The sequence below is a fragment of the Mus caroli genome, unplaced genomic scaffold (genome assembly GCF_978045245.1).
Source record: "Mus caroli unplaced genomic scaffold, Mus_caroli_1 scaffold_13, whole genome shotgun sequence".
NCBI classification, from domain to species: Eukaryota; Metazoa; Chordata; class Mammalia; order Rodentia; family Muridae; genus Mus; species Mus caroli.
This window is the reverse complement of record NW_028227268.1, coordinates 15,036,908-15,061,835: the sequence shown is the minus strand read 5'-3', so window position 1 is coordinate 15,061,835 and position 24,928 is coordinate 15,036,908. Positions and strand designations below refer to the sequence as shown.

General features: G+C 43.0%; 1 protein-coding gene across 8 annotated transcripts in view; it reads right to left on the bottom strand.

Annotated features, from left to right (window-relative positions):
* Bptf (bromodomain PHD finger transcription factor) overlaps positions 1–24,928 on the bottom strand; it is a 104,375-nt gene that overhangs the window by 40,204 nt on the left and 39,243 nt on the right. For 6 of the 8 annotated variants that reach the window (XM_029483120.2, XM_085829456.1, XM_029483118.2 and 3 more), the window contains exons 3-12: positions 23,375–23,598; positions 19,749–19,958; positions 19,039–19,227; positions 11,945–12,130; positions 7,734–7,921; positions 6,256–6,611; positions 5,778–5,909; positions 3,565–3,694; positions 2,728–2,866; positions 1,114–1,293 (exon numbers count right to left, since the gene is read on the bottom strand). In XM_029483120.2, the coding sequence (XP_029338980.2) occupies positions 1,114–1,293; positions 2,728–2,866; positions 3,565–3,694; positions 5,778–5,909; positions 6,256–6,611; positions 7,734–7,921; positions 11,945–12,130; positions 19,039–19,227; positions 19,749–19,958; positions 23,375–23,598 (1,934 nt within the window). The remainder of the gene's footprint in view (positions 1–1,113; positions 1,294–2,727; positions 2,867–3,564; positions 3,695–5,777; positions 5,910–6,255; positions 6,612–7,733; positions 7,922–11,944; positions 12,131–19,038; positions 19,228–19,748; positions 19,959–23,374; positions 23,599–24,928) is intronic. The other 2 variants (XM_021175555.2, XM_021175559.3) reach the window with 1 other exon arrangement.

Genomic DNA, 24,928 nt, shown 5'->3' with positions numbered 1-24,928 from the left:
CGGGAACTGTCTCTATCTTATTATGTGGAACCAGACGTCTCAATTGAACCCAGAGCTCACTAATATAGCTAGCTAGTCTAGCTAGCAAAGCTCTGGCTTCAAGTGCTGGAATTATAGGCAGGCCACCAAATCCCACCAGAACGTACATGCATTCTAGGAATACAAACTCTGAGTCTTCATATTTAAACACCAATCACATCATGCAGAGTGCTATCTCTCTAGTTTGCTTATGTGTTTAAAAAAAAGGACAACTTAAACCATTTTTTCAATTAATTAACTAACTAATTAATTAATTATGTGTAAGTGCACAGTAGCTGTCTTCAGACACTCCAGAAGAGGGTGTCAGATGTTGTTACAGATGGTTGTGAGCCACCATGTGGTTTCTGGGATTTGAACTCAGGACCTTTGGAAGAGCAGTGGGCACTCTTAACTGCTGAGCCATTTCACCAGCCCAACTTAAACCATTTTTATTTCTATATCTCACTGGCCCTAAAGTTTCTCAAAAGCTTAGATACGGTGTTCTCACAGGATCTAGCAGTTCCATTCCTTGGTGTAGCACTGAGAAGTGAAAATCTGTTTTTCCGGGATTCTGTGCTCAGAGCTGTACAGCGCATGAGGCTCTGAGTTTGATCTCTGGAACCCACAAGACAAGTAAACTGAATGCTTTTATAATATGCAGAAACCAAGCTGGCTATGGAGGCACTGCTATCCCAGGATTGAACAGGCACAAGCAGTAGATCACTGTATGCTCCAGGCCAGGATGGTCTACACAGTGAGTTGCAGGCCATTCAGAGTTACACACACACAAACCCAATCCTAGAAACTCAGTGTTAAATGTACAGAACAGCTAAAAAGCAGAAAAGCTGAACTATCCATTGGTCAAGGACTGAACAGATGAATCGTGCTGGATAAAGGAGGACAACAGACTGCCTATGCTCACTCAACTGAAAGGTCTAAAACAGACAAGTCCACAGAGAACAGACCAACGGGGTGGGATCAGAAAGCAACATCCTTTGGCATGATGAAGTGCTCTGCATGAGAGAGAGGTTGTGGTGTTTGCCAGTGGGAATCTGACCTGGTACTCACCATCCCCTGTCTCCTGCTCCTGCTTACCTTGGTCCTTCTTCTCAGGTTCCTTAGACAGCTCCATTGCCCCTGCGGCGGCTCCAGCTGTGGCGTCTGCATCTCTGGTCTCACCTTGTTCAGAATCACATTCTGTCTTCATTTTTTTTGGACTTCGTGGACTTTTTCTTTTCTCTGACTCATCCTTATTTTCATCTGTATTATTTTTGGCTAAAAAAGAATCACATGTATGGCCACAGATATTCTTTTTTTTAATATATATTTTTTATTACGTATTTTCCTTAATTACATTTCCAATGCTATCCCAAAAGTCCCCCATACCCTCCCCCCCACTCCCCTACCCATCCATTCCCACTTTATGGCCCTGGTGTTCCCCTGTACTGGGGCATATAAAGTTTGCGTGTCCAATGGGCCTCTCTTTCCAGTGATGGCCGACTAGGCCATCTTTTGATACATATGCAGCTAGAGACACGAGCTCCGGGATAACTGGTTAGTTCATATTGTTGTTCCACCTATAGGGTTGCAGATCCCTTTAGCTCCTTGGGTATTTTCTCTAGCTCCTCCATTGGGGGTCCTGTGATCCATCCAATAGACAGATATTCTTAATATTAGAATTTTTAAAAGATTTTTTAATTATGTGTCTTTGTGTCTGTATACGTATCTAGAGTGTGCAGGTAGGTGCCCTGAGAGGTAAGAAAGGACAAAGTCCCTATAAGTAACTAAACTATGGTCTCTGCAAGCCACTCTTAACCTCTGAGCCACCCCTACTAGTATTTTGAAAATAATATTGTAATCACAGAGTTGAATATTTTTAAAAATTATTTTCTCTCATCTTTCGTTAACTAAAATTCAAATCTATCAAAGCCTTTTAAATATAGGTAATTGACAAACTCCTTAGAGTTTATGGGGCTGGAGAACTGGTTAGGCCGGCTAAGAGCACCTGTGGGGTTTGAAGAAGACCTGGGTTCCGTTGCCAGCACTCATAACTAACAGTGGTTTAAAGTCCTTTCTAACTCCAAGGCCAGGAGACTCAATGTCCCTTTTCTGGTCTTTGTGGGCACCAGGAATGAACACATGGTACACATATATACATGAAGGCAAAACGCTCATATACATAAAATATAAATAATCTTAAATTTTAAAAAATGAGAACATCTAACTAGTAAATCAAAAAAGTATTTCCCACACACTATTAAACGTTCCTGAGGACACATTCATTTAAAATACGGTCAGTCTACTGTGAAATCTGAAGACGTGGTCTTATTAAAAATGAATAAATAAATAAATAAATATTCCACAGGATAGTGATGGCACACACCTCTAATGCCAGCACTGGGGAGGCAAGGGCAGGTGGATCTCTGTGAGTTTGAGGCCAGCCTGGGCAACAGAGCAAGTTTAGGACAGTCAGAGCTACACAGAGAAACTGTTTTGTTTTGTTTCTCTGTATAGCCCTGGCTGTCCTCGAACTCAGAAATCCACCTGCCTCTCTGCCTCCCAAGTGCTGGGATTAAAGGCATGCGCCACCACCGCCCGGCGAAACTGTTTTGAAAAAAGAAAAACAAACAAAAATCCTCAAGACTATAAAAATTGGAAACAATAAAGATTTCGTATTAACTGTATATACTAAAATAGCTGATGGCTAACCTCCATCCAAGGGCTTTCTGTAGTTTACATTCGTGTTTCCTGGTAACTTGGGAAGAAATCTGTAAACGTGCGTCTTGCTAATCCAGCTCCAGCCACCGTACCCCGTCACTCGGTACTCCTCGCCTTTCTGTTTCCAAACCTGGCAAAAATGGAAATGTAACAGTTAAGGAAATGCACGGAGTGTGAGAAGCGCCTGTCAAACACAAGCTAAGGATCAGGTACACTGGGCCAGACACAGTGGGGAAGAAGACAGGCACGATATGCCCGACCCTTATGGACCCACATGGTGGGAGCGGGAGCACCAAGTCCTATGAATTATGCTATGACCTGTGTGTGTGTGTTTGTTCTCCTTCCCTTCACATACACATACACTTTCACATAAATAAAATTATAATAAAAGAGGGCTGGAGAGATGGCTCAGTGGTTAAGAGCACTGGCTTCTCTTCCAGAGGTCCTGAGTTCAATTCTCAGCAGCCACAACCATCTGTAAAGGGATCCGATGCCCTCTTCTGGTGTGTCTGAAGACACATACGATGTACTCATATACATAAAATTAATAATTTTTAAAAATTATAACAAAAGATTTGTGCAAATTAAATTTACCAAACAACTATATTTTCAGTAGCAATCTAAAGATTTGTAAAAGAACTTAACACTTCTATTAAATTTAACAATGTTTTTATCTTTATTACTAATTTCAACAAATTGGTCTCAAATTCTGAGAAAACCTTGCTTACATGTGTTCACACTGCCTCATTCATTAAGATCATGACAAAGCAAAGCACATCGGCCACATCAGAACCCCACGTGCACCGCGCCGCCCACAGGGACAGTTACCTGGTGTTTCACTGGAAATGTGTATTTTACCCATGTGGCCTGCTGCATTGTCTCCTCCTCCTCCTGTTTTTTCTCCTTTTTTTTAACTTTCTCCTTTTCTTCCCTTTCAATTGATGTCATCCTATGTAACCTGAGAATACACAGATTTAAAAAAAAGAATCCCATTTAATTTTGGAAAATAAAAAAGATATGAAAACTGAAAATTAGGAAGAAAACCAGAGATTACTTAGTTACAACCCTATGCCCAAGATGCTCAACAGACAGAACAAGCAGATGGATCACTCCCTAAGAGATCAAAGTGCCAACCCTAACCCAACACTCACAGTCCATAAAGGCCTACTATAAACAGAACTGATGCCACACAAGCAACTCAAGACAATGGCTTTTACCCAGAAAATACAGAGACTTGGGACAGCTTTCATGGGGTGCAGAGGAGCCACCAACAACAAAGCCATCCTACTACGCTTCATAGCTTCTTTGAAGGTAAGCATCACACTTCCAAATTGCTAGCCAAACTAGGAGGAAACAATACGGTCCCAAGGAAAGAAGCCACCACAGTCTATCTGCTAGCCGTTCACATCCATTTCCTGCACAGCGCCTGTCTGGGTCCTTTCTCTCACTAGTACTGGACTATTGGTTCTTTCACTTATACAAGGTCTTTGCCAATTGAGGAAAGCTTCCATTGTGGTGCAAATGTTTCCCCTCAGCTTGCCATCTCTCTTTCGAGTTTGATTACAATAATGGTTCTCCACTCAGAATTTTAAAATATGTCTGCCCAATTTCCTTCTCTATGGCACCTAGGTTTTATATCCATTTAAAAGGAATGTATCAGAACAAAAATATAAATTAATTCACCCTTTGCCTTTCTTTCTTCTATTAGCACATGGGTTTGTTCATTCTCTTCCCTGAGCCATGTCCTCTTTGGTAATGACGTGCTGGGTGTGGCACAGCTGGGCTTCCATGGCCCAGTTTAAGCACTCCCCGGGAGCACTGCCAGTTTAAGGACTCCTGGGGAGCACTGTTCTGCTTCCTCAGACCAGGGGGTATTTTGACAACTGCAAACATGTTTTTATATTCGTTGAGACAAGGTTTATATATATGTAGCTCAGGCCAGCCTCAAACTTAATTGTCCGACTCTATTACATAAAGATGAAGTTAAAGGTATGTGTACCTCAATTTAATACCTATTCTTTAAACAATTACTCTTTAATGTGTAGATGGGAGAGACTGCATGAGTTTATGTAGACCTCACATTTATAGGGGCCCATGGAGGCCAGAAAAAGACATCAGACCCTCTGGGACTGAAGTTACAGACAGACAGTTACCACGTGAGTGCTGGAAATGAACTCAGGCCTTCTGAAGAGCAACCAGTGCTCTTAACCATCGAGCCATTTCTCTCAAACACTGTTTATTATTGGTTATTTCCTGAGACATGATCTCATGTATCCTATGATGGCCGGACATCTTGTCTCCATGTCCTAAGTACTGGGACTGAAAGTATGTACCACCATGCCTGGCTTGTTACTTTCTGAGATTCGATCTCACCAAGCTTAGACCCTCAGGCTTGGCAGCTGGAGCCTCTACCCACTAGACCCAAGAACTGTGACAACTACTTTATCCACTTGTCTGTGTGCACATTTGTGTGTGTTTGGAATGTGAATGCCTGTGTGTAGGTGAAGGGTGAGCTCTCAGACACCATCAAGGAACTATTTTTGTGTTGTACATAAGGAGGGTTAATTCAGACATTCACAGCTGATCACATACAGAAAGCAAGTGTCTGTGGACTCCTCAGTCACAAATGGAACATCTGCATCACTTCACTTCCTCTAAGGCTTAGGGCCTATCTCAAAAAAGAGGGCCTTTCACTTGTAATATCGTTTGCAAGATGGCTCAAGGGGCAAAGACACCCGTCAAGAATAAACCATCTACCACAGAGAAACCTTGTCTCGGAAAAAAAAAAAAAAAAAAAGAACAAACCATCTATTCATACCCATGGCACACACAAGTACACATACACACACACACACACACAATTTAAAACAACAAAACCATATTTGGTCTCATCTTCACTACAGTTCTGTACCCTATGAATTATTGTAGACAGGAAGAGACAGTCGTTACCATGAACTCTCGGGTTTTTCCATGATTATGAATTATCTAGCATTTCAGAAGTCTCCACTACCCACCGTTCCCAAGGCTCAGGATTCACTCACCGGGTATGTCCTAAAGACTCCCGCCATATTGGCAGCATCACAACTGGCTTAACTGCACACTCCAGAATTGCAAGAGCCAATGCAAATTCTCTGGGTTTACTACACATCTGAACGGCCTTGATCCAATTAGCCCTGCATTGCAGAAGGAAGAAATCACGTCACTCAGTTGTTCTTAAGGAGATTTTATACAGCACCAGGCATCAGTCTCTCAATTTCTCAACCTACATTCCTAAAGAATGTTGTAGAACATTCTTTAACTCTGGTCTCCACTTGACTCTAGGGATAAAATTCTGATACTTGAAGCTACACAGATGTGAGTGCTGCATTGGTACTTCTGACCCACATACATCTTCAGCTTCCTGCCCACTGAGACTTCACTGAACTCATTGGTATTAACACTTTAAGGGACACACTATAAGGATCAATTTACAGGTAGTTAGCATTTTTAATGCAATAAATTAATGTCAGCGTCCTTTACCTGTGTGAAGCCCAATTGGGGTGAAGGAAGGATGAAGGGATGTTGCTCTCTAGCTGTGTGATGGTGAGTCTCAGGGTTGAGATGGTAAGGACTTTGGACCCATGAACAGACCCGTTCCATTTGAACTCCCCAGCTGGAGTGAGACAGAATTTATGTGCAAGATGCCTCCTTTTATCATGGTCTTCTCTATGCTGGTGCTTATTCAGAGCAAACGAATTGGTCGAGTACTGATTGTGGTAGACTCGATACTTCCCTTCTTGTCCCAGCTTAAAGTAATTGTTGATGCTCCCTTTCATGACCACCTCCTTTTTGGTGCTCAGCCGTGACACCTCTCCTTGGGAGTTAACCACCAGCACCTGAAGAGGAAAATAAGTCATTATTTGTGTCAAAGATGCAAATTTTGGACCGGGCGTGGTGGTGTACGCCTTTAATCCCAGCACTCGAGAGGCAGAGGCAGGTGGATTTCTGAGTTCGAGGCTAGCCTGGGCTACAGAGTGAGTTCCAGGACAGCCAGGGCTACACAGAGAAACCCTGTCTCGAAAAACCAAAAAAAAAAAAAAAAAAAAAAAAAAAAGATGCAAATTTTGTCTGGCCAACTGTCTTTCAATAATTGTAAACATTCCAAACAGGTGACATCTATGACTAAGAGACTGAAGTTTAATTGTTAAATTTAGGGGAGTATGGGGTTGCTAAAAAAGAAAGAAAAAATAAGCTACATTTCAAGTGAGGTTGGAGCTGGGTTGGTGTTCATGCCTGTAGTCCTAACACTCAGAAGGCTGAGGGGAGGACCATGAACTCAGCCTAGTGAGAGCTTCAAAGCCAAGCTGCCTTAGGGTGGGGAACACAAGGACCTGTGGAATAGCTCAGTGGGTGCAGGTACTTGACACAAGTCTGGTGACCAACTCTAATCTCTAGATATCACAAGGTGGAAAGAAGAACCAACTCCAAGAAGTTGTCTGGATTCCCTCACACATCTGGGCACTTGTGTGCACACCACACACTAATAAAAGTTAAGCAAACAAAAACAAGGCGGGTGGCCAGGGCAACACAGTAAAACAGTAGCTTAAAAACAAAACAAAAAACTAACAAAGGAGAAATATATGCAATAAAGCTGACTCTGTAATGTCTTCTGCTCACTGAATTTCTAATAAATGGACTAAATTTGGGTTTATAAGTGTATTTACCATAATACAAGCCTAACTATGTTGCTCTTGGTACTCACTACAAGAAAGAAAATACAATTCAAAACTAGATCTATACATTTCCTATACCTACTTTAAAGACTCAAGGGTGCAGTCCACATGTGTATGTATGCCTGTGGGAACTGACACATGAGTGTGGGTGCCCCTGAAGGCCACAGGCTTCAGGTCTCTTGGAGCTGGCGTTGGGGGGGTGCCCATTGGAAGGGCAATCAGTCTCTCCAATGCACAATTGTAACCATTCACAGTGCACAGAATTTTGTCTTAAATAGAACACACCTCTTTGCCCTCCTTAAACAATTTATTTGCTTCATGGGCTGCAGCTGCCACCTGCTGACTCTTGAGCTGACTGAGTTTGCTCTCTGGGTTCCTCAGTCTGGTAATGATGCGAGTGGACCCAGACGTTCCTTTCCCAGCTCCAGGGGACTCGGAAACTTCTCCATTGGACTTCTCCAGTCTGAAATCACCTGTTATTAAATGAAAAGGCCACGAAGTGATGTGGACAGGAAGGAAGTAACTACGAACATCTCACTTATCCAACACTCATGCTGTCTATATTAAAGTCTGACAAGCAGGCAGACGATGTCCTTCCACAGGCCAAGCAAACGTTATCAGTCCTTGGTTTCCTCCAGAGCAAACACCAAAAGCAAAAGAATCCATGACTTGTTCATTCTTTTACTGAAAACAGTGGTAACTGTTTTGAAACACATCTACTGGAAAAGAGGGGCCCCCAGAAACTTGCAAATAACAAATTACCCACTGAACTTAAGTAGTAATAGTCTTAAATTTTAAACATAAGTGACAACTGAATTTTTCTCTACAGAAGTTGCACAATTATCTATGGATAACTCATTACAACAATTATCCTCTTAACATGAGACTCTCTCAACATCTGCTTTTGATGGAGAAAGACGTCAATGTGCAGAAGCAGTTTCTGCTTGCTATATGCACAGTCACGTCTATATTCACGTCAGACAATGAACACACACCCCAGCTACTCATCATCACGTCAGACAATGAACACACACACCCCAGCTACTCATCACAGTATATTTTCCATTGGCCAGAAAATCGAACAAGACCTGATTTTTTAATTTAAAGCTTAAAAAGAGAAAATAAACAGTATAGCATTGATAAATCTAAGGATGGGAATTTACCACATTATATAGATGGTCGTACTTTAGGCAAGTAAAGACAGATGCAAATGGGAGGTTGTTTACCATTAGTAGGCTCAATGTGTCCCCTCCCCACCCTACCCTCTGGAGAGGTTAGTCTATCCACTTTTACTGTATAATAGGACCATGTGTCATGCCTGTGGAAGCAACTACAGCACCCAGACAGAACTGGACAGAGCAACCCCCATCCCATGAGGCCACTCTCCCAGTGAGGCATCACCCTATTCCATGTTTCCGTTTTTAAATCTGGCTCCTCCTCTTGGCTCCTCTTCCTTTCCCTTTCTCTCGTAGAACTGAATGGAGAGCTCGCAAGCTGGGTAAGTGCTCTGGCTCTGGCTGAGCCCATGTAGGATTCTGCTTTCCCTGTTAGTGAGGGTGTAAGGTAGAGGCTCTAACTTACACCTCGATGACAGAAAAACTGTGGCTTGCAGGCAACAATAACCCACAACACCCTGAAGCAGAAGAGTAAATTCCCAGGAAGAGGCTGATAACCTTGCTTAGCCTCCTGAACCTGACGATGCACAGAAGGCTGTAAACAGTCTTGATTCTCCTGTCAACTCCACTAATAAAATTTATTTATGTTTTAAGCATGGTTAACAGCAATAAGCCCTAAATAATCCCGAGAGTATTTTTTAAATCTTTGTCCACACAACATGCTACTGATTAGATCAAGCTAGAACAGAGGGTGAATATCTTGTCATGCCAGGCCGGACAGCCAGTAATCCTGGGTACGTTATCTTCTCGTGGACTCTGTGTGTGCTGGAGCTGAACTCTTGGGACCACTTATAATATCCCATCCTATAATCAACTTTATGAATGCTGTCTGGCTTTAGGCTGGACTTCCTGAAAACAGAGAAAGAATAGCAAGGGCTTTTTGAACAAAGCCCCTCAGTGTACAGCCACAACTCAATGATGCTTAAGGTTAACCACCTGAATTTGCTAGTTTAAGGGTCAGAGTTGAAGACACACAGAGAGGAGAGGCCCTCACATAACACACACATTACCCAAGGGCCACATTTCTGCCATTAAGAAGCCAATCTCTGTAGTCAGCTTGGTGGCAAAGCAGATACCTGTTCTACTGCAGCCTCTCTGGCAAGCATAGGCAAAGGGCAGAGGCTACTGACCTACCAAACAAAGTCAGGAAGTAGAAGGGTTCATGTCTATGGAGCCTGAGGCCAGTTACTAATGAAGCATTAGGTACTAGCTGGAATTTTTACAAATCTAGGAGAGGTCATACTGACATGGGGAGTAAAGGTGGGTAACTCACTGAATCTGCCAAACTGGTATGTATGGGCAATCGTTCACCCAATAGCAATTCCCAATAGTCCATACTATGTATAGCAGCAGTACTAGTTTGCCAAAACATAATGGCCCTAGAAGAACCGTTCTCACAAGCTTCTCACTTCTCACCCGTTGTTATCATCTCAAGTCTACCAAGGTTGACCGTCCACTATTAGGGCAGTACATTAAAAAACAGCTCAACTCACAACTTCCCTTGGGTTATAAGATAAGCCATATCCTGTCAAACATAATGCATAGCACACAGAGATCTGAGCTTGGGACCTAGATATAATTACAGTTATCAGATGCAATTGTGGACCAAGGGTTTTGGAAGTCCTCAGGTGAGAGTGAGGTCTATGCACCATATTAGACAGAGGTACTGTGAGCTGGATGTTGGGAATAGACAGGAGTGACCATGCTATGGTGAACTATCGAAGGAAGGAAGGAACCGCAGCTACTGCTGGGTCCTACCTTCAAAGCAGCCCTTGCTCTTTGCAAAAGCATTCCTATCCCACCCATTTCAATCAGAGTTTTGCTGGAGCCATCAATAATACCTTGCCTGCCCTGGCCACAGGTGTGGGACAATATGATCCAAGATAAGTCACTCAAATTCCTTCCTCAAAGACTTTTGATACGGTGCAGAAGGAGGGCCTTTGCCTTTGGGCCACAGACCTTAGAAAGACATGAGAACAAATTGCTGGTGCCATCTTACCTGATTTGGGAAAGGCCTGTCTGTATTAGGAGAGAACGCAATTATCACACAATAAGTCAGCTCAAAAGGAGGGGGAGGGAGAGAACAGAAGGTACGGGTTACAGTAGGGGGTGGGGAGAAGACAGAAACAGTTGTTATATCACTAGGTCCACTTACACCACAAGTGTGCTTGGACTTCTCAGTTATAAAAGCTAATTAAATTTCCTCTACATTTACACTATTTTAAGATGGTCTGGTGAATTGCAATAGGAGAAAAAAAAACAAACCAACCTTATATCATATATCAAATTATACTCAAGATAAACTTAAAACAGTAAATACTACAGACTTGTTATGAGAAATTAGTGTAAGTATATGTATATTTATGAGATTATCTTCATAAATAAGACACAATGTAACATACAGAGAAACCCTGCAGAAAAAGATGAATAAATTTAACAACATAGAAATGTAAACATTTCAGACATAGAGAATTGAACACAAGAAAATTATATCTAAGTACTTATGTGAAGCAGATAGTAGTAACGACTATTATACATAAGGCAGTCTATCCTGAATATCCAAATTCCTCCAGGAAACAGTGAGCAGGAACAAGAACCATCAAAACACAGGCTATCGAACAGATAAAAAGAAGCAACCACATTCATAAGCAAGGATATGCACGGCTTCCCATGAAATCCCTTCTTATCAGTGGCAAAAAAGATAAACGGTGTTAAACGTAGGTGTGTGGACAGGGGGCCGGACAAATCTGGAGATTAGCGGGGCTCTCTGCGAAAGGCACCTACCACTGGACCAGACAGTCCCTTCAGTCGCTGGCTCCTACCTTGCTAGAATACTTGCAGAACACAAGGTGTGGGGCTGGTGGGAAGAACCACAATGGTAACAGCCAAATACTATGCAGCAGCTACAAAAATGTGTACCTCTAACCGGAAAAGTCCCTACCATGTGTCACCAAGTGGAAAAACAGAAAACCAAAACAAGATGGAGAACAATACATGCAGAATGATCCCAGTTATATATTCAAAACAAACAAACAAAAAAGCCAAAAACAAAATAAAACAAAACTGTGAACATACACATATGAATGGAGTAGGAAATATAAAATACTGATGGTAGCTATGCTTCAGGAGAGGAAGGGGCTACTTCTCTCCTCTTGTAGGATTTCAGTTATGTGAAACAAAAGCAGTGAGCGCATGTTAATTAAAAAAAAAAAAACAAAAAACAAAACAGTCAACCTACTGAACTTTTGTTTAAAAATTTGAAAATGTTTGAAGAAAAAAGAAAAAAAAAAAATCTCCTTGAATGGATGAGAGCGCTCTTACCTATCTCTTCGTGAACAGAGACAGGTGTATGGGAGTCTCTTTCTCCAATCTCAGGATCATCCGCTGCCTTAGCAGAGTCACTCTGGGAAGAAGTGAGCTCGCTGCTGCTGCAGGTCTCCAGATTAGGCTGGCTGGAGGCAGTGGTGGCACTAGTGTCACTGCTGTCACATGTCTTGTTAGAGTCTTCTAGAAAAATAAAATACCTGATTTTTACACTGAAAATCACATCAACATCTAAATGTCAGAAAAGCATTTCATGGCTGTAGGACTTCATCCTGATGCAGTGTTAAAAAGCAAAGCCGACCATGGCGGGATAGTGAAATACACTTGGTCCATCAACTCACAGGCTCTTTATTAACATCGAGCACAAGGCAGACAATCTTTCAATATTCTAGAGCTGAAGAAAAAGCAACCAACGCAACGACTGCACACGACAGAGTGAGCCCATCCGCTATGGAAGACGTGGGCTTGTTAAGAAAAATGCCCAGAGCTTATGGTCTCACATTTCTAAAGTGTTCAAATCTCTCTACTAGAAACAGATTTGGAGAGGATTCTGCAGCTCTCAGGTCCTCAACCTAAGTGTGGTCACCTTTTCTGGGTGATGTTACAGCATCACCAGCAGTCTACTCCTTACCAGTAACAGAAATTAGTATTGGGAAAAACCAAAAGCGACGGAGTTCAGAAAGTCCCTGCCTGCATTCCTCTTATCTTCCTACCACTAAGTAATGACGAATGCTGCATGGCGAAGAGCGAGCAAATGATGCCCACGGAATGTGATTTAGATCTCGACTGCACCCAGCATGATGGCTACCATCGCATGTAGAATACAGGAGGACACAGGAGTAACTACAAAAGGAATGAAGACTGCCTTTAAAAGCACATGGAACGATGACCACGTAACTCACGCCGAGAGAAATGCAAAGTACACGCAGCTCTGCAGAGAGAGCCCGCTGTGGCTCACACCTGTGACCCCTAGGACAGAAAGACTGTCAAGTATGACACTAACTTAGGTGCAAACAACCAACCAAACACAACAGAAAGGGGCCTTATAGAAATGACAGCAGTGCTATCCACTATTCGTGCTTGCCAATTCCAGGCATATAGTAAACAAAATTAATGCTGTCTTTCAAAATAACTCCCCTACCACCACCATCTTTCAGCCCAATCTTCTTTCATCTGAGCCACATGAAATATTCTGGATCGCTGACTGCACCTAATATCTGTCCACTTTAATATTTGGATTCTTCATTTTTGGGGGACAACACTGTCATTTTTCCTTTTATCAAATTCCCTCAAAGTGCTAGTGCTTGCTGTTGGAACATTATGTTGAGGTAAATTTTAAAAATGGATGTATTTTTTAGATTTTAAATGTTCATATTAAGGCCTGGGAAGATGGCTTGGCTGGTAAAGGCACTGTCTGTCTGTCAAGTCTGACTGTGAGTTCCATCCAAGAACCAAAGGGGAGAAAACAAACTCTCAAGTCCTCTGAAGTTCTCTAAGTTGTCCTCTGACCTCTACTAACATGCCACGGCACACCTTACCTCACAGTGAGTAAATGAATGAATGAATGAATGAATGAATGGCAAGTTAGAATTTTTCTACTACTGATGCTGCAGACATAGAGGTTTAGAACACTCATTGCTCTTCCAGAGGACCCGAGTTCAGTTCCCAGCACCCACATCAGGTGGCTTACAACTGCCTCCAACTCTGGCTTCAGGAGATCTGATGCCTTTTTCTGGTCTACACACACACAAAAACACACACACAAATACACACACACCCTCGAAAAAAACTTTTCTACTAAGAAAAAAAAATAACTAAAAGAAAGGTAATGTAGCTTGGAAATATAATGCACATTTAAAAATGACAATTCAAAAGAAAATATAAAAATTTGAAAGTACTTAGTAAAACTAACTGAAAAAAAATTTAGACGGGCTGAGGGTAGCTCTGTAGTAAGCACTTGCCTAGCATGAGAAGTTACTGTGCTCAATCGCTGGTAACACAAAGCAGGCATACAAAAAAGAGAGAAAGGTGCTTTCATAGTAAATAGTTGCAAATAATTTTAAACATCCAATGAAGGGGAAGAAGAGACTTACATTAGAACAATACAATTTAAAATTCTGACTTGACTGTCTAATGCTGTACCCAACAACGTGTGTGTGTGTGTGTGTGTGTGTGTGTGTGTGTGTGTGTGTGTGTGTGTGAGTGTGTGTGTGTGTGTTTATGCTCATCAAGTACACATGAGACATTTACTAGTGTCAAACTGGTGCTGGGGCTATAACTCAGTGGTAAAGTGCTTGCCTCTTGACCATGGGCCCCGGGTCCTACACCCAGCATCACCCAAAAGTAACCAATTATAAAGGTAACACATCAGCAAAACCAAATTGTAAGCTGCAGCTACAGCAGTGCGAGGAAAACTGAAGCACTGACAGCAAACTTTTTCCAGGAGAAAGCCGGCATGGAAGGTCTTCAGAAGCTGGGCCATGGGGGACAAAAAAGCAAAGGAAATCAAGGGGAAGAAATAGGAAAGGTCCGGAGTCACTAAGCCACAGAAAAGCATGCAGTGGCTGGGTGTGTAGGCCTGAGTACGGTGCTGGAGTCAGTTCTCCCCTTTAATTCTATGTGGCTTCTGCAGACTGAACTCACATGGTCAGCCTTGCCCATCAAGAGCCACTGAGCCATCTCACCAGCCCCAATATGATCTGAGACAAGTTTCTCACGGGCTAGACTGACTGGCCAGTCTTCCCAATACTAAGATGATCCATCATCACACATGACTTTCATTCTGGGGCAAGAACTCAATTGGCTGAGCTATCTTCTCAGCGTAAGACCACTGTTGTTCTTTAAGTTGGAGTATTATTAGTGTGGGGAGGGTGTGTGTGCAAACATGTACTTGCCACAGCAGACATGTGCAGTAGAGCACAGCCCTCGGGAGCTGGCTACCGCTTTCCACCATGGGTTTCTGAACTTGAACTTAGCCTTGAACAGCAAGTGCTTTTACACACTGAGCCATCTCTCCAGACCCTAAGATTATTTTTATAAAGATAAAATAATCTCATTTCTAGAGAGAGATAAGGATATCTGCAAGGAAATTATAAGCTAATCTCACTTATGAAAGTATGTGTGAAGTCCTAACCAAAATATTAAGAAATTTGGTGCAGTGATGTATAAAAAATAAAAATCACAACCAAGCTGCATTTAATCAAGGACTATGAGATTGGAAAGTTTAAAGACAACACAGGAATTCTTGCTGTAGTAAAGACAGCCTTAAGGGAAAAAGACTTATGCTCTCTAACAAAACAATCAGAAACAGAAAGTATACAAAGAATAGGACAGACACTTTATATAAAGGGAAACCAAATGACGCGCACGCACGCGCACACACACACACACACACACGCACATGCACACGCACACACATGTGTGTGTGTGTCTACTCGGTAAAGGCTGTGTATGAAGGAGTCACGTACAATCTTAAAGGAAACCCATGACTAGGTTTATGTCTCTAGAAATACATGTGCATATGTGAAAGACTGAGGAGTAACCACAATAGTACTGTTCATGATGGCCCCACACTGGAAACTAGTTTGAGAAACTGTCATTGGCAGCTGGAGAGATGACACGGCAGACAAGTGTGCTTGTTCTTGCAGAGGACCCAGACCTGGCTCTCCGAGTCCACAGAAGCAGCAAGAAGCCCCAGCGGAGCACCAGAAGCCCCAGCGGAGCACCAGAAGCCCCAGCGGAGCACCAGAAGCCCCAGCGGAGCACCAGAAGCCCCAGCGGAGCACCAGAAGCCCCAGCGGAGCACCAGAAGCCCCAGCGGAGCACCAGAAGGCTTTTGGTGCATTTCCTCTCTATGGAGTCATGACAAATGAAGCTCAACAACGCAATGCAAGAAGAACCAATACAAACGGGTCAGTGGCAAAGAATCCTTCATCATGTGCGCTTTCACATGCCTGCTTTAGCAAAACATCCCTTCACCTGAATCCGCTTCAAGAAAATATTCCTTCACATGTCTGCCCCAGCAAAATGCCATCTAACAAAACTGACTTTCCAAAGAAACCATAGCTCACTTGTCCCTTTTGTAGAGTTCTCAAATTTGATTCCCAGACCTACATGGTGGTCCACAGCCAACACTAACTCCAGGCCCAGGGATCTGCTGTTCTCTTCTGACCTCTTCAGGCACCAGGAATGCTAATGACACATAAACATGCAAGCAAAGCACTAGTACATTCATAGATATGAAAGAAAATAAATCTAAAAATTATAAAAACGAAAGAACAAATAAGGCAAAGTGCCCTGACGGTATCAGAAAACACCAATCTGGGCTGAAGAGATGATGGCTCAGTGGTTAAGAACACCAACTGCTCTTCGAGAGGTCCTGAGTTCGATTCCCAGCAAGCACATGGTGGCTCCCAACCATCTGTAATAGGATCTGATGCCCTCTTCTGGTGTGTCTGAAGACAGCTATCACCATACATACATAAAATAAATAAATCTTAAAAAAAAAAAAAAAAAGACACCAATCCGTCTCTCTGGTGGGCAGGTGGGCCAGCTGGTTCCCTGTGTATTCATTTCCTAGACACCCATCATTAAGTAATTAAGAAAATATAAGCAACCCAGAATTCTCTCCACCCAATCTGACAGTGTTATTGTATCAAAAGGCTTTATTCAGTAAATATTGTTTCTAAACATACTCTGTAAGTCTAAGAAAGAAAACCAAGTGAGAAGTTCCAAACCATGGATGCCATTTTTAATCTGTTGGGGCAATGCTCCCACCCTATATCCCAATGACCAACTCATCCACTAAACAGAGCGGGTGCCAACAGTGAGAACAGTGATTGATTCAGGGCATCACAAAGCACACAGCGCCCTCTCTAGGCACAGAAAAGTAACCGTTACTTGCTGGATAAGTAAGAACACAGAAGCAGAGCTTTGGGAAGCAGCAGAGCATCCATCCTCCCCCAAGGCGAGAACGGTTATTACATCTGTCTGATATCCACCTTGGTGCAGTTAGCAAGGACCGGCTACTTTGGTCAGAGATGTGTATTTAGACTACTGAGTCTAAAATGTATTACAATAACTACTACTTGATAAAAACACACAATGCAGGCTGGCAAGATGGCTTAGGAGGGAAAAGTGCTTGCTGCCAAGCCTGGCAACTGTTCAGTCCCCCAGGAAGAAGAGAACAGACTCCAGCAAGTTGTCCTCAGGTCTCTGCCCACATTTGCTGTTACATGGGCATAAACACACATATGCATGCATGTGTTTACCATACCTACCCATAAAAATAAATAAATGTAAAATATCAGCACACAAAGACTGAACATAAGCATCTAAGTGATCAAATTTGGTTTAAAAACAGGTCAGTTAGGGCATAACTGAAGCCACCAGTACATCTAAGATTTACATTAAGTATTGATCAATCTAAAAGGATGAAAATTATATTTAAAAAGTAACAAGCGGGCTGGTGAGATGGCTCAGTGGGTAAGAGCACCCGACTGCTCTTCCGAAGGTCCAGAGTTCAAATCCCAGCAACCACATGGTGGCTCACAACCATCCGTAACAAGATCTGGCGCCCTCTTCTGGAGTGTCTGAAGACAGCTACAGTGTACTTACATATAATCAATAAATAAATCTTAAAAAAAAAGTAACAAGCATGAAAGTTTTTTTTAACATTACTTCAGCAACAGTACTCCACCTTCAGAACTTTTAGTCCTGAATATGTGAAATGAGAATAAAATTGACCAAAAACCTAGAACTCAGTCAGCTTGAAAGCCAAATTACTGCCCTGTATTTCTTTAGCCCCTTGAGAAAACAGTCCCTGGGAAATACTACCCTCTCACTATCTTCTAAACAATTCTAATTTTAAGAAAGTTAATATTCAGTCAATATTCTACTATAGTCCACATCTCAACAAGACTAATTTCTATTGTCTCCCCAAATACCAACTGCCAAACCTATAGTTTCCTTCCTGTGTTCTGACATAGGGCCTCCCTATGTACCCCTGATGAACTCAGAGCTCACTGTGTGAGGCTAGACTTCCTACAGATGGTCGAGACACCACACCAGCCAACTGCTCTCTGCTTCCAGATTTCCTACCCCTCAGTGAGCACACTGTCCTCAACGTCAACCTTCTGCTGACCACTGGGGTCACGTGGAGCCTATGTGTAACCTAAGCTTTCCCTGCAGGTTTCAGCAATGCTCAACACTGGTTGCCAAAACTCTTCCCTGTTCCAATCACAAACTCAGAGGCCCTCAAAAGCTTGAATGGCCTGAGTTTCAGGGCTGAAGCAGACCTACACTGCACACCTTTTCTACACAACAGCGCTTCCAACACATCGGTCACCTCCCAATATCAGTAACACACAGCAATACCAAACTCAAAGCTTGCAAACGGAAATCTTTTTATATTCACAAAAAGGACCTTTAAGGATTCCCTCCAACTATGACTTTGAGATTGTTGAGGCTCATTTTCTGACTTTTAATCATCTGGATCATGTATGTATGCTTATATATGCTGCGGTGATAAAAGTACCATTGGAGTTTTTGAAAAGCAGAAGGTCGTAATCACATCCTTAGTATGATAACTTACTCCAAGTAAAATTTCAAGGTTAAAAAGGTTAAAATTGGAATTATTGGTTAACATATCAATATACCTTGCAAAACTGTTGGTGATGATGGATTATCTACTAATATTATGATCTGACATGTAGCAAGCACTACATGAGCATGCAAACAGAAAATTAATGTGTTAGTATAATCAGAGCCACAAGGGCCAAGTCACTCAATATGGAGACACACATTACTATGTAAGTAACTCAAATCAAAATCTCCATCAGGATGGTCTGGTGACCAGGAGTACAAATCCATCTAATGAACACGAGCATGAGGACTGAGAGGGAGCTCCAAGCACTAAGTGCAATGCATCTGCCAAACATCAAATGTTAGGTGACAGTTTAGCAACCAGGAATGGCACTGTGAGCAAGCGGCATGAATGAATGCAGACTGTCAGGTTCTAGGTGACATGCAGCTCTGACTGCAAAGGGAAGGGTTCCCCCATTACAGAGGCATTGATATGCTGCCCTCTGTACCTGGTACATCCGGGGGGAGCTCAGATGCCACCTTCTTCTCTGCCATGCTGCTGCTATCATGGGTCTCTGAGAGACAGCCCTCGGGGCTCCTCCCGTCACAGGGACTAGTCTCTTCTGGAGAAGCATTTGTTGTGTTGTCGCCAAGATTTGCTGGCACAGAGTTACCTTTATCCCCAACTTCTGCTGGCTCTACAGCAAAATGCACAACAAAACTTTAAAGATACGCTTTAAGATTGCTTTTGGACAAGTGGCCACATTCAATCAACTACTAAAGTCATCAGTCACCAAACCCTGCCTCTCTGATGGGCATTTTAAAGCAAGGCAGGTTCTGGAAGAGCTTTGTAATGGGCCATCCAAAAATAAAGAGTGTATATTAACAATGTTTTAGAATTAATTTTTTAAAAGAACATATTTTAGCATATACCATATATAATCTGGTAATAAAAACAGTAACTTTTTATCAACAAATTTCATAGGTATGCCAACTTCCAACTTTTTTTTAATATAAATATTACATTATTGCAAATCCATCAATATATAAAACTCATTACATCAGTTGTAATGTTACATGGGAGAGACTCTCTTAAATATCCTTAGGAATCAAAAATAATGTTTGCTGTAAAAATCCCCACTTTCATTTGGCAAGTAAAAATGGAGGTTTCACAAATAGCATTAACAAAATATTTATTTTGAACCAAGTAATTCTTTACCCTCAGGTTTTCCATGCCCGGGCTCTTCCTCCAGGCCTTTGCTGTCAGCGTCCTTGTCTGCGGAAGTGTCCTCCGCCTCCTCCCTGCTCTTCTCAGCATCCTTGGAGCTGTTGTTCTCGCCCTCATGCTTGTCCTTTTCTGGGTCTTCTAAGCTCTGATCACAGTCAATATCTTCCCCTCGTTTGATTCTTAAGGAGTCCAAAATTTCCTCTGTAATAAACAACAATGTAATTGTTCTCTTTGCATAACTAAATATAAAACTACTAACAAATGCCACTAACGAATTTGAATGTTTGCTGGGCTTGGTGGTGCACACCTTTAATCTAAACACCCAGGGTCAGAGGCAGGGAAATCCTTGAGTACAAGGCCAGCATAGTCTACATAGTATGTTCCAGGATAGCCAGGGCTACATAGTGAGGCCCTGTCCCAGGGTGGGGCTGGGGGTGGTTAATATCCAAAATCTTTAAGTCTTTAAGAGAAAACTACACCAGCTAGAAGACCTGAATTCAGTTTCTAGCACTCATGTCATGAGGCTCTCAGGTCTAACTCTGATCTCCAGAGGCACTCATGCACACATAGATAACCATATGCTCGAGCACACTTACACATATACATACATACATGCATACACACACACACAACACATAGATACAGTGATGCAGACCTTTAATTCCAGCGCTCAAAAAGGAGAGGCAAGTAGATAAGCTATGAATTTGAGGCCAGTCTGATCTACAAATTGAGTTCCAGGAAAGCCAGAGCTACATAATGAGACCTAACCCAAAGGGGATGGGGGGGGGGGGGTGGAGACCAAAATAAAACATAGTTCATTTATAATAAACCTAACTTAGTGAGCTTCACTTTTAGAGAATATATCCTAGTTATAAAATCAACTTTCTTTGTAAAGATGAGATGGCAAAGGCAGAGCACAACCATCACACCTACAACCCAGGCTTTATATACAGCAATACACAGCCCCAGTGAAAAGCTTCAAGTGAGACTGGAGATATAGATAGATAGATAGATAGATAGATAGATAGATAGATAGATAGATAGATCTGTCACATGCCCTGACACGAGCAGACACTACAAACTGACACAGACTCAGTCTATACAAGGGTCAAAAACAGAAGTGCAACCCAGTAAAGACCTGAGGTGAATCTGCTCCCTGAGCCTGAGGAAGCTCCCTAGATCTTCGAATCTCTACTTCCCTGGTGTAAAACGAGCAGAGAAGCCCATATGGAGACCTTTCTTTCCTGAAGCTCTGTAACTATTCTGAAAGCCACAGGGCCTAGCTCAGGGCATCCTTTCAACTTGGGCAGAGTGCCACCATAGCAAGGCACCAGCGTAAGAGAAATAGCCATGGACACATGACTACTAACCAGACCCCTTGGGTTATAATAAAATACCATCTTAGAAATGAGTTCTTGTTATGAGGCCCAGGCTGGGCTGAAATTTGTAATCCTCCTGCCTCAGCATCCTGAGTAGCTGGGATATGTTACCACACTCACAAAATTAGTTTGTCTGTTTGGTTGTTTGCTTGAGGTGGAATGTCCTAAGGCTCAGACTGGACTCAAATTCAGTGCCGGCCTTGGAGGGGGCAGGTGTAGTTAGTGGCAAGCACCTTTCATCCTAATACTTGAGAGGCAGAGGCAGGAGGATCTCTGTGAGTTTGAGGACAGCCTGGTCTACAGAGCAAGTTCTAGGAAAGCCAGGACCACACACAGAAACCCTGCCTTAAAAAACAAACAAAACAAAATGTTCATTTTAGTGTGTGTGTGTGTGTGTGTGTTTTTGCCTGCATGTATTTATGTGTCCTACATGTGTGCTTGGTGTCTTTGGAGGCCAGAAGGAACATTAGAACTGGAGCTATGAATAGTTGTAAAGCACCATGTGGGGTCAGAGGAACCTGGGTCCTCTGCAAGAACAACATGTGCTCCAACGGCTGAGCCACTCTCTCCAGCCCCCAGGCCTGAACTCTTCCCACTGTACTCACCAAGTGCTGGGACTGCAGGCATGCTTACCACCTCACCCTCTAATACGATTAACTTGTTGCTTAAGCTGTCCCATCTTTGACCTTTGAGAACTTTTTCAAGGTTCCTTGTCCTTTTCATGTGTCTTATCCATACACCTTACATCCTTACAATCCAACTTTTTGGTTTTCTGAGACAGAGTTTGAGTAGCCCTAGCTGTGAACTCCCTCTGTAGATTAGGGTGGCCTCAAACTCAGAGATCCACCTGCCTCTGCCTCCTAAGGGCTGGGTTTAAAGGTGTGTGTTCTTTTATGATTAGAAAATGTTGGAAGCTATACAATCTGGGTCCCATAACACAGGGAATGTTTGCACATTCCAGATACATGCACGTGAGAAACTGGCTCTGTCCTCCAGAGAATCCAGTGGTTGGTTAAGTAAGGACAGCCATGTAAAGCAGCTTCCTCGTGGGGACGAAGCACAGCCTGCCACTGCAGTGTGAAGTCTACAAAGACAAGAACACAGTGCTCACTCCCCCTGCAGGCTCGATCCCCTTGTGGCTCAGCAGCCCTTGTCTCTGTTCCATCCTTCAGCACACCCAAGCTTCATTTTGGTTGTATTTCTTTTTTTTTTTTTTTTTTTTTTTTTGGTTTTTCGAGACAGGGTTTTTCTGTATAGCCCTGGCTGTCCTGGAACTCACTTTGTAGACCAGGCTGGCCTCGAACTCAGAAATCCGCCTGCCTCTGCCTCCCGAGTGCTGGGATTAAAGGCGTGCGCCACCACGCCCGGCTTGGTTGTATTTCTTAAATTATAGTTATCTTGCCCGTTTTTCCAGAATTAGAAAACTTTGCAAGGAACTGAGTGTGAGCCTCAGTAATAGAGTAGTTGTCTAGCCTGTGATCTAGCCTAGCACTGGTAAGGAAGACAAGCAACACAAAAGGCCTTTCGGGGAGTTGTCTCAAACAAGATATGCTAAAAGCTGAGGACACAGCAAACAACAACTGTGCCCATTTGACTGTGTGTGGGTGGGAGTGATCTAGCTGAAATAAATAAAGTGTTCTAAACAGTTGTCCACAGTGTGGAAGGGATGGAGTGAGGACACAAATGAGCGAGGCAAGGTGAAACACCCCTCACAGTCCCAATTCCCTGATGGCTGACACTGGAGGACCACAATGAGTTCAAGGCCAACCTGGGCTATAGAACAAATTGAACCTAGCCTGAGTTATATAGACCCTGTCATTAAACAAACAAGAGCCAGGAGGTGGTGGCACACGCCTTTAATCCCAGCACTTGGGAGGCAGAGGCAGGCTGATTTCTGAGTTCGAGGCCAGCCTGGTCTACAGAGTGAGTTCCAGAACAGCCAGGGCTACACAGAGAAACCCTGTCTCGAAAAACATACAAACAAACAAAAAACAACAAACAAACAAGAACCACATGACTTGTGGGTGTAGGGGGCACCACCAGTGACCAGGGCAAGAAACGGCCCACTAAGGCACACAGCATCCTGGTTTACTGTGGCGTGGCTAGGATCCCTGCAGGGAAACAATGAGCCAGAGTGGAGTCGAAGCACAGCAGCAAAGCATCAACTTGGACCAATCCCCAGCTTTAGAGCACTTCCACTAAGGACCAGAACATCGGCTCCAGCGGAAATGGCCTCACCGTTGGCTGCCGCTAGGAAGGACTTGTTGCTGCCACGAGCCTTGTTGGTCAGGTCTTCAGTGACATCCATATGCTGCTGCATCTCCTCCCGAATGTCTTCTAGAACTCTGCACAGTTCTGCTTCCCAGTAATCTTTGTCTAGGCAGTCTATTAATTCTGCTAGCTGGACCTTTGTGCTGTAGTACCAGACTTTCTTCTCATTTTCATTTTCTGTGTCTTCTTCTCTGTTGTGAAATCAGGGAAGGAAAATATCAGACACAAGAGCGCTCACCCAACAAACACCCCCCCAAGTTCAACTGTGTAGCATGAAGACTACACGCTGACACCCACTTACTCTTCATCCATCCAAGCCTAACAACCTCTAATAACTTGGATTTCTGAGCCCACAATCCTTAGGCCAAAATAATTTTCAGTATTAATGAATAGAGAGGTTACTTGCAAATAGCTAAACATATAGCAAAAACATGACTCCAAAGTCATGATCAGAGAGTTCCGCAAAGAACAGCCCCGACCTCAAGCAATTCTACAGCAGCAGCCTGGGAAAGATCTGGTCCGAACGGGCTTGGTCCCTTGATACAGAGGGCACGGCCATGACAAGCTCCCTCCAAGCCACTTACACACCTCACTTGTACAGTGAGGATACTGGCCACTGCCATCAGGCCACTGCAAGATGTGAAGATATTAGACAAGAGCATCTATCACCGTGAATAGGAACATCATTAGTGATCAGCACACACATAAAATATTATTATTAAGGCAGTGAAAATTTAGAGGAACTCCAGGAATAAGTTACTCAGTAATTCTGAAAGGATATTAACCATGTATTATCAAAAATTTAGGGAAATTTTTGCACAGTCTTTTTCCTTTTTTGGCATGTGTAACATGTGAGCAGAGGCCAGAGGTCAATGTTAGGTGCACTGTACCTGGTCTGAAGAGACAGGACCTCAGAGCCCAGTGAGCTGTTGCTGCCTACAGTACACGGGCTGCATTATGGCTTGTGGGTGCTAGGAGCTGAACTCAAGAGTCTCTGGCTTGTGCAAAACGTAATCTTCCATACTGAGCCATCTCCCCTGCTCCTACCCACACTTGTTTTTGTTTTTATCTGTCATAAACATAAAACTTTTAAAAACATTTTTTTAAAATCTGCTCTACATGTCACTCTAATAGATCCTTCTAAGTTCTTTTTCTTTTTCTCTCTTTTTCTCTCCTTCCTTCCTTCCCTTCCTTCCTTCCTTCCTTCCTTCCTTCCTTCCTTCCTTCCTTCCTTCCTTCCTTCCTTCCTTCCTTCCTTCCTATGAGTCCTGGTAAAGTTTCATGAAAGAAAACTATCCTTTTACTTTCTTTCTTTAAAAGTGTCGGTTTTACTCTCCCTAGTCTGCTCTGGCTGCCTCTAATACCAGAATGACCTGCGTCAACGGCAGGTGCACACTCGGCAGGATTTTCCGCATGCTTTACCCACTTTGGTATGAGTGCTGTGGAAGTGATGGACACCAGTTTCGGCCAACATGACATAGTGTTCTATTTCAGATTGCTTCCAAGCTGGGCCCTTGTTGG